Source organism: Saccopteryx leptura, chromosome 1 (assembly GCF_036850995.1).
Source record: "Saccopteryx leptura isolate mSacLep1 chromosome 1, mSacLep1_pri_phased_curated, whole genome shotgun sequence".
In the NCBI taxonomy this organism is placed as follows: Eukaryota; Metazoa; Chordata; class Mammalia; order Chiroptera; family Emballonuridae; genus Saccopteryx; species Saccopteryx leptura.
The window spans coordinates 253719710-253733657 of NC_089503.1; the positions used below are offsets into that span (position 1 = coordinate 253719710).

Below are 13948 nucleotides of genomic sequence, written 5' to 3' on the forward strand. Positions count from 1 at the left end.
TCTAACATTCCTCAAGGAAGTGTCTGTAATGTAAGTCCGTATAAAAATGGGTGAATACTATGTAAACTAATGAGTAAAGACTTCTAAGAAAATAGGACTTAAGGCACTGAGAAATATTGTTGAAGGCACTGGGGTGGATGAACTCAGTGTAAAGACTTTATTTGTGAACTGCTTGGATTCAAACTATGAACATGGCACTGGGTGTTCACTTACATGTGGGTTTATTTTCTTTTACAACTTTATTTTCTTTTCCTAAAGTTATCCAGGCTACATTGAACCACAAAATTTAACATGTGTCTCAGAGTTCTTCCTCATGGGTTGCTCAGATGATCTTGAACTGCAGCCTTTGCTCAGTGGGCTCTTCCTGTCCATGTACCCGATCACCATGTTGGGGAATCTGCTCATCATCCTGGCCATCAGCTCAGACTCCCACCTGCACATGCCTATGTACTTCTTCCTCTCCAACATGTCCTTGGCTTCCATTGGTTTCATTTCTACAACCACCCCAAAATTATTGTGAACATCCAGACTCACAATAGAGTCATTTCCTATGGGGTCAGCCTGACTCAGATGTCAATTTTTATGCTTTTTGGATGTATTAATGATCTCCTTTTGATCATGATGGCTTATGACCCATTTGTGGCCATCTGTTACCCTCTGCACTACTTGGTTATTATGAAGCCACGTCTCTGTGGCTTGTTGGTTTTGTCATTTTTCATCAGCCTCTTAGACTCTCAGCTGCACTTCTTAACGGTGTCACAACTTACCTGCTTCATGGATGTGGAAATACCAAATTTCTTCTGTGACCCTTCTCAGCTACTCAACCTTGCTTGTTTTCAAGTCCTCACCAATAACATATTTATTCTACTGGTGCCATATTTGGTAGTTTCCCCCTCTTAGGGATTATTTTCTCTTACTATATAATTATTTGCTTCATTCTGAGAATCCTGTTGACAGGTGGGATGTATAAATCCTTGTCCACCTGTGGCTCTCACCTGTCAGTTGTTTGTTTGTTTTATGGAAGAGCCCTTGGGGTGTACCTCAGTTCAGCTGTCTCACCCTCTCCTAGACAGGGTGCAGTGTCCTTGGTGGTGTACACTGTAGTCACCTCCATGCTGAACACAGGGACATCAAAAGGGCCAGGAAGAAGCTTCTCAGAAACACAATCTGATCTCAGTGCTCGTGTCATCCATTTGAGGTGTAAGTTGAAAAATGCAACAGAACCAAACATCAAGACCCGCAAATCCCACCTCTCTCATCACATCATTTATGTAGGTCATATGACTTTCACTCTTCTCCCTGCTTACCATCTGAATATCACTTCTTTTGGTATGTCTGTAACAAACTGGGGAGTATCCTGGGGTCCTTTGTGTATCATCATCACTGCCTGATTGAATATTATAACATCACTGGAGACTTCTGTAGTTTAACATTGGTGACCCAAGCATCCCAGACTGATAAATAACACTTTATATGTTTAACTAAAATTTACATCCTTTTGACAGCTCTATGAATTTTTCATACAAATTTATCATCTATCAACTTTGTTCATGCAGGTATGTGTAAGATAAATGTTTCTGTTTCTAAACCTTGGTTTTTATTAAAATCATCTGCAGAGCTTAAAAATACTAACACTGGGTCTCATCACCATGTATTCTGATTTCATGGGACTGAAATATGGTCTGAACATGAGGATTTTAAAGAGCCTTCTAGTAGTTGTAGTGTGCAGCCAGGTTTGAGAACTACTGATCTAAGTCAGATCTTTCCTTCAAAAATGGCCTAATGTCTTGGGTCCACCTGTTCATGGATAAATGCTGAAGAATATGAAGAAAATCAGAGGTAAAAGGTGGAAAAAGATAGAGCCGATGGTAGCAATAGGCAATGTGTTTTCCCAGTTATTACAGACAATGTTTCTTGAAGTATCCTCTCTATATCATACGTGTGTTTTCCCAGTTATTACCCAGTTATTTCCCAGCTATTACCGACAATGTTTCTTGAAGTATCCTCTCTATATCCTCTCTATAGCTGTGCATACGTGTTTATGTTGAAGCTATTGTCTCTCTTCTCCAAACTCAATTTTATGCTTTCTGATGTTGGGATGAAACTCTTAAAATCACTACTGTATTTTCCATCTTTTGTCCATCTTACATACAGTGGTCTTTCACTTATCAAGGGGGTTAGGTTCCAGAACCTTGTGCAATAGGTGAAAATGCATGAAGTAGCGACCTTATATTAGTTTTATAATTTATATCTATCTTAAGGCTTTATTTTAATTTAATATTATTTTAATATGTTTTAATATTTTTATATGGTTTGCAATTTTTTTAGGCTATTTTGCAACAAAATGCTTATTTTGCAACAAAAATTAAAATAATAAATATATAAAAATACCTATATACCACAAAATCCTGCAATATAGCAGGATTCACGTACATAAAATTAGATATATATAATTTAAAAATCCACAATGCAGTGATACAATGAAAAGTGAACCACGATATGATGAGGGACAATTGTACTGTCAATAGTGGTAACAAAGTCATTATGTTCTAAAAACTCAACCTTTCCCTTAACATCCATTGAGAAGTAGTGATATCTTCTTTCTTCACTTGTAATTGCTATGTTACCGGTTTGTTCTTTGCCTTTTAGTATTTCAATAACTGTTTAAGTAATGTCTTATATTACAATTTGTTAATCAAGTTGACTAATTGTTTTCTCTTTTCATGACTGAACTCTGACTGGTATTATGATATGGGGTACAGACATTTTTGTGAGGTGTCAGCAACAGGAAGATTGCAAAATAAGCTCAGGAAAAAAGGGTTTGTAAATTATGTGTTTTGGCCATGAGTATAAAACTGTAAAATCAGTGGTGAGACTATTTATTTTTACTGTGTTCTCTGATGATACTTGAGGATCATGAAGTCACTGGTCATCACATGAAATTGACCTTCTTTTATATTACTCTAGAAATTCCAAGGAGCATGTTTTCAGCAAAAGGGTATTCTTTCCTCTCACTAGTGATGGTCTGGTTAAGACTTCACTTTATTACCATGCTTCCCTGTCTTCTGTTATGATAAATAAAGCTTTGGGCTCCTTTAGAGTTCTACACAATTGTATGTACAGGACTCTTCATGTAACTTGACAAACCAACCTCCATGTCCCTCTGACTCAGGAAACCTGGATGGGTAGTATTTATAAGGTTATAGTACACAACTAACCACATACATCCCAATTTATTCATGAGAAAATAATTCACCCAAACCACATTTTATTATAGTGTTTAAGATGAGAGAAAACAAAGAAATATAAAAAATATATTCTAAAGTCAGTTCATTCTTTTCTAGTTTGCAGAGATCAAAATTGCTGGAGACATTTGTTAAATTTGGCTGTGAAATGGCTGAAGACTGGCCTGATATTGATGGAGGAACCCTGCTGGCATAACAGAAACCAAGTGGTCTCCTTGAGTCTGTAAAGCCAGAAGTGGTATAATGTCTGCAGAAGTTTCCAATGGAGAGGAAGTTCTACCCACTTGCCAGGTTCTCTCTGGTGAATATCTGTTGAGTTTTTGTTGTGTGATGAATTGAGACAATGCTGCAACGCAGATGGACATGATTTAAGTCTTGAAGACACTGAAAACAAAGGCCTTAGGAGATAAGACCATTGGTGGGCAGTGTCTGAGATGTCCCCAATGATCCTCAACTTCTGGTTTTTATGCCCATGTGTATTTCCTCCCATTGAGTTTGAGCTGGACATATTGTCTTGCTTCCAACAATAAGCATTGGGTAGAAATGATGAGAATTCACTTCTGAAAATAGAGTGAAAGAAATCTGGCATTTTCCTGTTGCTCTTCTTTTGTTCTCCAGGGATGATGTACCTCAACCTTCACATTGTGAGCTGCCCCATCAAGAGGGTCATGTGTCAAAGAACTGAGGGAATTTTCTGGCCAATAGCCCTCAAGCATGTGACACCTACAAACAGCCTTGTAAGTGAACTTGGAAGTGGGCCTCTGACAGTCAGGCTTTGAGATGACTGCAGCCCTGGGTGACACCTGATAGAACCTTGTGAGAGGTTCTAGAAGTAGTTAAGTATCAGTTACCAAATAAATATATAAAATATATACAGATCAAAAGTTTAAAAAAATACCATTATAATTCATTTAAAAAATGCAGAACTAAAATCTCATTCATGTTAGAAAAACTAAATAAATACAAAAACCTATAATTCTTCAAAATACAAATTCAAACTCAACAACATCTAAGGAAATAAAAATAATAAGTTATATTTAGAAACAACTATTAATTGATAATATAGAAGTAATATCACATTATTTGGTATGGCTTTAGATTAATATCACATTCTTTATATTGAAGACCTATTTCTGCATAGACTTTATGATTAATACAAAAGATTACAGATATCGAAGTCACTCATTTAATGGTTAAATTAAAAAGATTAATTTTAACTTTTGAGTTGAGATCCTGCAAGTTGGAAATAAAAAGCAAAGAATATAGAAGACCTTCTGTGCTGTGCAGGAGGCCCAATACAAAGTTGCAATTATTCACAAATGGATTTTAGGGGAAAATTTACTATGATTAATAATAAAAGATAATCAAGGCAAAATCAATATGTTTTGAAGTTATGTAACCTGAAGTAGAAGAAAAAGAAGCAACACAACAATAAGCTACACATCACTGGATGAAGAAACATCAGCTTGAGTGCTTCAGTCATAGCCAGTTGAAGCAATAGACTAAGAAAAGGAGAATTATGAGTATGTACAAATCTCACCAAACCATAAAGGAATACATCAACAGACTGAGAAGCATCAGCGTGGGCTCCAAATTTACCCCTTTACCCTCCCAGACCCCCATCCACTGTGTGCATCAATGAGGAGAAAATCTCTAAGAGCTTCAGGGGTGGTCTGAGACCCTACATATATTTATAGAAAAATTTTAGCTGGAGGCTGTTACATGTGGGCCCTTTATGCATAACCTCTAGAAACAAAGAAAGGTCACCACACTCTAAAATAATTAACTTAGGCAAGCAATCAAGAACATTCACCCTGGCTTCAGAGAAAACTGCACCTGTTAGTAGCCTTGGGGAAAGCAGGATGTCTTAAGACCATCCTCCCTGGATTCAGTGGAAATTACCGCAGGACGTCTTATCCCACCCTAAGTAAATGACTCTGTCATTCCTGCAACTAGTTTTTGTGATGGTTAATGTTCATGTTCAATTGAGTTTAAATTTATATATATATATATACTGTTCCTCAACACCTTTCTTATCAGGAGAGAAAGAACTAAGACCCTTCAAGGGCATTAAGTTTCCCCTCACCCCTTTTCATTAATATTAGCAAACTTCCAGAGACTGGACAGCATGGACCAGATGGCTAATAAGATTTGTGCATTGAGCCTCTGAGGTCTTACCATTGTAAATAATTGACTGATGTCTTCAGCCCTCAAGATTTTTAGTTCTACTACAGTGGCTCCATATTTCTGAGTTGCCTTTCTTTGTGGGAATATGCATCAGAAGGTCCCAGCCAGCGTTTTTCTTCCTGCCAAACCTGAAGAAAGACCCAAGCCCTCATCACACACAAGGCAAAAAAGGGGCTGTTGCAGGAAAATGATCCTGGTGAAGGAGACACTCAGACAACTTAATTAATAGAGGAAGGAGACTTTATTAGTAGCCAGTGGAGCATGTGAGGCTACTAGCATCAAACCATGAGCTCTCCAAATTAGATTTTCTTATAGGTTCTATACCTTTACAGTATTCAAGCAGTGGGTGCATGATTCCCTTGTTAAGGTTTCCCAGGACTCAAGAAGAGGGGAGGGGGAGTTTTGGTGGGATCAGCAAGGGGGAAGGGATTTCCAGATCACTGGTTGTAGCTACATACAGATCCTGTTTTCTTGCTTTGTGTTGCAAGTAGCTCCAAGCAACCATTTAAAGCATTGGTCCCCAACCCCCAGGCCATGAACTGGTACCGGTCCATGGGCCATTTGGTACTGATTCGCAGAGAAAGAATAAATAACTTACATTATTTCTGTTTTATTTATATTTAAGTCTGAACAATGTTTTATTTTTAAAAAATGACCAGATTCCCTCTGTTACATCCATTTAAGACTCACTCTTGATGCTTGGAAAATAAGGGTATGTTGTACAGGAAGGGCAAGGAGGGGTGGAGGACTGGGAGATTGCAGTTTCCAACATAGAATGGAGAATGGCTAGTTTTGTCCCAGGAGAGATGCGCAGTTGGAGTTGCATGGACTTGGGACCGGACTAGGTCAGCGGGCAAGGTTTGATTGACTAGTCCTATAAGGTGGGTCTTGGTTGAATATTCTGAGAGGCGGGCTCAAAGTGGGGACAGGCCCAGGTGCCAAGGATGTAGGGAAACTGGGGCTGCAGGCAGGGTTAGCCTTAAGATCTCTTATCCAGCCTCTCAAGAGTCAGAGATTACACAGAAAACAAAAGTTGTACCAATCCGTGGAATCTCCTTCATTCACTCACTTTCTTCATTAGGCCTTTAGTGTTCCCTTCCATTGCTTTATTGATAACTGGTCATGTAGGAAGGATATTGTTGATAATTATTTCTATAGATTCATTTACCTGGAAACCTTACTGACCTCCAATAGTTGTCCATTTCTAAATTTGGACTTAAAATACAAATAAAATTTTCTGTGCATTGTTTTTGTACTAATATTAACATTTTTTTGCTTGTTATGTGTCTCTTCAACTATGTTTTAGTCAAGAAGAAAGAATTTTTTCTTGATCAGTAATGATTATCAATCTATTTGCAGTAAGTTGTAACTTTATTAAGTTAATAAAGTCCCTTTTAAATCTGGTTTATAAATATATATTTTATCAATTGTTGATTAATGTTATCAAATGTTTTTGCACTATTGAATTAACATAACTTTGCTCCTTATTTTATGATATTATATCTGTATAAAATCTTTAATTTTATATAGTCCAATGACTATATACTTTTAAAAAAAATTTTATTTAGAAAATTCATTTTAACAGGGTGAAATTGGTCAACTAGAGCAGTGGTCCCCAACCACTGGCTGCGGACCAGTACCGGTCCATGGGCCATTTGGTACTGGTCCCCAGAGACAGAATAAATAACTTACATTATTTCCATTTTATTTATATTTAAGTCTGAACAATGTTTTATTTTTTAAAAATGACCAGATTCCCTCTGTTACATCCATCTAATACTCACTCTTGACGCCTGTCTCAGTGACTTGATACATTTATCCGTCCCGCCCTAAAGGCCCGTCCGTGAAAATATTTTCAGACATTAAACCGGTCCGTAGCCCAAAAAAGGATGAGGACCACTGAACAAGAGTACTTAGATTTAGAGAAAACATCTCCAAATCATTTTCACATTCAATTATATTGTAAACCCATCACCCAAAGTCAAATATTCCTCTGTTACCTTTTATTTGTTTTTCTTTATGCCCCTCCCCTCCCCCACCCCCCTTCCCTTTACCCCCTCTTCTACCCCTCCCTACCATCCATTCCCCTCCCCCTGGTAACCACTGCACTCTTATCTATGTCCATGAGTCTCAACTTTGTGTCCCACCTATGTATGGAATCATAGACTTTTTAGTTTTTTCTGATTTACTTATTTCACTCAGTATAATGTTATGAAGGTCTATTCATGTTGTTGTAAATTATCCTATGTCATTATTTTTTTATGGCTGAGGAGTATTCCATAGTATATATGTACCACCTCTTCTTTATCCAATTCTCTATTGAAGGACTTTTTGATTGTTTCCATGTCTTGGCCACTGTGAATAATGCTGTGATGAACATGGGGCTGCATGTGTCTTTATGTACCAATGTTTTTTAGTTTTGGGGGTATATACCCAGTAGAGGCATTGCCAGGTTATATGGTAGTTCTATTCTTAATTTTTTTGATGAACCACCATACTTTCTTCCATAATGATACTACTTTACATTCCCACCAACAGTGGATGAAGATTTCTTTTTCTCCAGTCTCTCCAACACTTGTTATTACATGTCTTGTTGATAATAGCTAATCTAACAGGTGTGAGGTGGTATCTCATTATAGTTTTGATTTGCATTTCTCTAATAGCGAGTGAAGATGAACATCTTTTTATATATCTATTGGCCATTTGTATTTCTTTTCAGGAGAAGTGTTTGTTCATGTCCTCTTCTTATTTTTTATTGGATTGTTTTCTTGTTTGTTGCTGAGTTTTGTGAGTTCTTTATATATTTTGGACATTAGCTCATTATCTGAGCTGTTGTTTGAAAATATTATCTCCCATTTAGTTGGCTGTTTGTTTTCTTGTCAGTTTATTTTCTTGTGCAGAAGCTTCTTAGTTTGATGTAGTCCCATTCATTTCTCTTTGTTTTTACCTTTCTTTCCTTTGGGGTTAATTTCATTAAATGTTCTCTATGGCCAAGGTCCATGAGTTTAGTACCTATGTTTTCTTCTTTGTAATTTATTGTTCCAGAACTTATATTTAGGTGTTTGATCCATTTTGAATTAATTTTTCTGCAAGGAGACAAACTGTAGTCAAGTTTCATTCTTTTGCATGTGACCTTCCAATTTTCCCAGCACCATTTATTGAAAAGGCTTTCTTTTCTCCATTGTCTGTTTTTGGCTGTTTTATCAAAGATGATTTGCCCATATCTATGTGGTTTTATTTCTGGGCTCTCTATTCTGTTTCATTGGTCTGTGTGTCTATTTTTCTGCCAATAACATGCAGTTTTGATTATCATGGCACTGTAGTATAATTTGAAGTCAGGTATTGTTATGCCTCCAGCTTCATTTTCTTTCTTTAGGATTACTTTGGTTATTCAAGGCTTTTTATTGTTCGATACAAACCTGATGTTTTTTTTTATTCCATGTCCTTAAAAAATGACATTTAAATTTTGATGGTAATTGCAATAACTTTGTATATTGCTTTGGGTAATATTACTGTTTTAACTATATTTATTTTTCCTATCCAGAAACAAGGAATATTTTTCATTTTATTGTGTCCTTTTCAATTTCCTTTAACAATGCTTTGTAGCTTTCAGTATACAGGCCCTTTGCATTTTTTCTTATGTTTTTTCCTAGGTATTTTTTGTTGTTGTTGCGACTGTAAAAGGAATTATTATTTTGAGTTCATTTCCTGAAGTTTCATTGTTGGCATATAAGAAAACAATAGACTTCTGTATATTAATTTTGTATTCTGCAACCTTTCTGTATTGGTTTATTGTTTTTAATAGCCTTTCTGTGGGTCTTTGGGGTTTTCTATATGTAGGATTATGTCATCTGCAAAAAGTGAAACCTTTACTTCTTTCCCAATATAAATGTCTTTTATTTCCTTCTCTTGTCTGATTGCTCTGGCTAAAATTTCCTTACAGCACTATGTTGAGTAGGAGTGGGGAGATGGGCAGCCTTGTCTTGTTTCTGACTTTAGAGGTAATATTTTCAGTTTTTTACCATTTAATATGATGTTAGCTGATGTTTTGTCATAAATGGCCTTTATTATATTGAAATATTTTTCTTCTATACCCATTTTGTTGAGTGTTTTAAATATAAAAGGATGTATTTTTCAAATGCCTTTTCTGCATCTATGGATGGGATCATATGGTTTTTGTTCTTTGTTTTGTTGATATGCTGTATAACTTTAATTGTTTTACATATGTTGAACCATCTTTGTGTTTCTGGGATGAATCCCACTTGATCATGATGAATTATTTTTTTAATGTGTTGTTCTATTTGACTTGCTAGTATTTTATTTAGGATTTTTGTATCTGTATTCATTAGAGATATTGGTTTGTAGTTTCCTTTTTTGTGTGTTGTCCTTGCCAAGTTTTGGTATGAGAGTTATGTTGGCCTCCTAAAATGTATTTGGAAGTACTGCTTCTTCTTTAACTTTTTGGAAGACTTTGAGAAGGATAGAAACCAAATCTTCTTTGAATGTTTGGTGGAATTCACTAGAACAACTGTCTGGCCCCAGACATATTTTTTGGAAGGTTTTTGATAGTGTTTCTATTTCTTCCCTGCTTATGGGTTTATTAAGGCTTTCTACTTCTTCATGATTTAGTCTATGAAGATTGTATTGTTCTAGGAATTTATCCATTGCTTCTAGATTGTTGAATTTGGTGGCATAGAGTTTTTTCTAGAATTCTACAATAATCCTTTGTATATATATCTATGATATCTGTGGTAATTTATCCTTTTTTTCCGGATTTTGTTTACATAAATCCTTTCTCTTTTTTTCTTAGTGAGTCTTGCCAGGGGTTTGTAAATTTTGTTAATCTTCTCAAAGAAACAACTCTCTGCTGTATTGATATTTCTATATTTTTTCTGTTCTCTATTTTACTTATTTCTGCTCTAATTTTTATTATTTCCTTTCTTTTGCTGATTTTGATTTGGCTTTTTTTTTTTTAGTTTCTTAAGATGTGATGTTAGGTTGTTTACTTGGGCTCTCTCTTGCTTTTTCATGTAAGACTGTAATGATATGAACTTTCCTCTTATTACTACTTTTGCTGCATCCCAGAGATTCTGATATGTTGTGCTGTCATTTTTGTCTGTATATATCTTTTGATCTATGCTTTTCTCTATTTTGACTCAGTCATTTTTTAGAAGTTCTTTATTTTTCACATTTTGGTGGGTTTGTTTACTTATTTTTGCAGTTGAATTGTAGTTTCAAAGCTTTATGTTCAGAGAATATGCTTGCTATAATTTCAATCTTTCTGAATTTATTGATGTTATATTTGTGGCCCAGCATATGGTCTATTCCTGTGAATGTTCCATGTACACTGGAGAAAAATGCACACTCTGACGTTTTTGGATGAAATGTTTTATAGATGTCTATTATGTCCATTTGTTCTAGTGTTTCATTTAAGGCTGATATTTCTTGATTGACTTTCTGTTTAGATGAACAATCTATACCATCAATGGTGTGTTGAGGTCTCCAAGTATGATTGTGTTTTCGTTGGTTTGTATTTTTAGATCAGTTAGCAGATGTATTATATATTTTGGTGTTGTCTGGTTTAGTGCACATATATTAAGAAATGCTATGTCTTCTTGATACAATGTCCCCTTGATCATTATGAAATGTCCATCTTTGTCTCTGGTTACTTTTGTTTTCTTGTAATCAGCATTGTCAGATATGAATATGGCTATACCTTCTTTTCTTTGGATATTTTTTGCTTGGAGAATTGTTTTCCAGATTTTCACTTTGAATCTATTTTTATTGTCATAGCTTAGATGTGTCTCTTGAAGGAGCATACAGTAGGGTTTTGCTTCTTGATCCAATCTGCTACTCTGTGCCTCTTTGTTGGTGAGTTCAATCCATGTACATTTAGTGTAATGATTGACACTTGAGGATATTTTATTGCCATTTTATATATTGCTTTTTGATAGCTCTGTCTTGTTTGGTTCTTCTTTTTTTTTTGTTTCTCTATCATTTGCTTTTGTTTCTGGTATTCCATATATCTATCCTCTGTTTCTTCTTTTTTTAAGCTATGTGTTTCAGTAGGGTCATTTTCACCTATGGTTAATTTTAACTTATTAAAAGAAAAATTATCTTATTTATTATAGTCCATTATCTCATGAGTGCTTCTGTATTCCATCCTCCTTTGCTACTGCTGATCTTTATCCTCTCCCCTATTATGATATTGTTTTCACAGATTATTCTTGTTTATATTGTGGTCTTGTTGGAGTTTTTACTTATAGTTTTGTTTTGTTTTTTTCTTTATATCTGGTCAGATAACCTCCTTTAATATTTTCTGTAGTGGTGGTTTTCTGGTGATAAATTTCCTCAGCTTCTGTATGTTTATAAATGTTTTCATTTTTCCTTCACATTTGAAGGATAGCTTTGATGGATATAGTATTCTTGGCTGGTAGTTTATCTCTTTCAGTATTTTAAAATTTGGGCTCCACTGTCTTCTGGCTCATAGAGTTTCTGCTGACAAATTTAATGATAACCTAATAGGCCTTCCTTTATATGTTGTATTCTTCTTTTCCCTAGCTGCCTTGAGGATTCTTATTTTGTCATTGGTTTGTAATAATTTTATTACAATGTGCCTTGGAGTAAGTTTGTTTGGGTTGAAGTAACTTGACATTGTTTTTTCTTCTTGGATTGGAGGCTGTATCTCTTTCCACAAGCTTGGGAAGTTCTCAATTGTTTCAATGTGTTCTCCATTCTCTTTTGTCTCTTTGTGTTCTTCTAATATACCCATTATTCTTATTTTACTCTTTCTGATAGAGTCAGACAATTCTTGTAGGGCTTTCTTATTTTTTTTAAATTCATGAGTCTCTCTCTCTATATATAGCATCTCTAGAAGTTGCCAGTCTTCAGTGTCACTAATTCTCTCCTTTATCTGTCCTGTTCTATTAACTAAGCTTGTTACCTCATTTTTTAGTTCATGTATTGAGTTTTTGATCTCTGTTTGGTTCCTTTTTATAGTTTCAATTTTCTTGGTGAAGTACTCTTTTCATTCATTATATTTTTTAACTCAATTGCTTTTCAATGTTTTCTTGAATGTTTTTGAGTGTTTTTAGAACTTCAATTTTGAATTCTCTGTCATTAAGCTCCAAGGTCTTCATGTAACTGAAGTTCTTTTTTTTTTCTAAAGATTTTTTATCATGTGTCTGAGCTATGTCTCTATCTTGTGTATTCATATTTGATTTCTTTTTCTTTGATAGCATTTGAGAGTGGTATTGTTAATAAGACTAATAAGATTACTAAAAAATAATAAAATGGAAAAAAATACAGTGAGATAGTAAAAATTCTATAAATAATGATAAGTAGAATAAAAACTACAGATAACAAAATGTAGAAACTGAGGAAAAACAAAAAGAAAACCACAGAAAATAAATGAAGTAAAAACAAGCAACCTGCCACAAAAAGAAGTATGAGTCATGCACCAAATGAAGGAGCACCAAAATATATAAGACAGCTACTGACCTAAAAACAAAAACCGACAAAAGTACAGTCATACTTGGAGACCTCAATACACCTCTGATGGCTTTAGATCGGTCATCCAAACAGAAAATCAATAAGGAAATAGTGGCCTTAAAAAAACACTAGAACAATTGGATATAATAGACATCTTCCAGACATTTCATCTCAAAGTGCAAGAGTATACATTTTTCTCTAGTGTACATGGAACATTTTCAAGAATTGACCATATATTGGGCCACAAAAATAACATCAACAAATTCAGAAAGATTGATATCATACTGAGCATATTCTCCAATCATAAAGCCTTGAAACTAGAATTTAACTGCAAAAAAGAGGTAAACAAACACACAAAAATGTGGAAACTGAATAGCATACTTTTAAAAAATGAGTGGATCAAAGAAGAAATAAAAGCAGAAATAAAAAGTTACATACAGACAAATGAAAATAACAATACGACATATCAGAATCTCTAGGATGCAGCAAAAGCAGTAATAAGAGGGAAGTCCATATCACTACAGGCTTTTATGAACAAACAAGAGAGAGCCCAAGTAATCCACTTAACTTCACATCTTAAGGACCTAGAAAAAGAAGACCAAAGACAATCCAAAACCAGCAGAAGAAAGGAAATAATAAAAATCAGAGCAGAAAGAAACAAAATAGAGAACAGAAAAACTATAAAAAAAATTAATAAAGCAAAGAGCTTGTTCTTTGAAAAGATCAACAAAATTGACAAACCCTTGTCAAAACTCATTAAGGAAAAAAGAGAAAGGACTCAAATAAACAAAATCCAAAATGAAAGAGGAGAAATCATCACAGATATCATAGATATACAAAGAATTATTATAGAATACTATGAAAAAACTACATACCACCAAATTCAACCATCTAGAAGAAATGGAAAAATTCTTAGAACAATACAATATTCCTAGACTGAGTCATGAAGAAGAAGAAAGCCTAAACAGACCCATAAGCAGGGAGGAAATAGAAACAATTATCAAAAACCTCCCCAAATATAAAAG

The 13948-nt window shown here is 34.8% G+C and overlaps 1 protein-coding gene across 1 annotated transcript; it reads left to right on the forward strand.

The window, feature by feature from the left end:
* Window positions 1-268: 268 nt before the first annotated feature.
* On the forward strand, window positions 269-1391 carry LOC136388287 (olfactory receptor 7E178-like). The gene is given in 3 exon segments (XM_066360214.1): window positions 269-500; window positions 503-856; window positions 859-1391. Coding segments are annotated over 3 exon segments (1074 nt in total). The 5' UTR covers window positions 269-313.
* Window positions 1392-13948: the final 12557 nt, after the last annotated feature.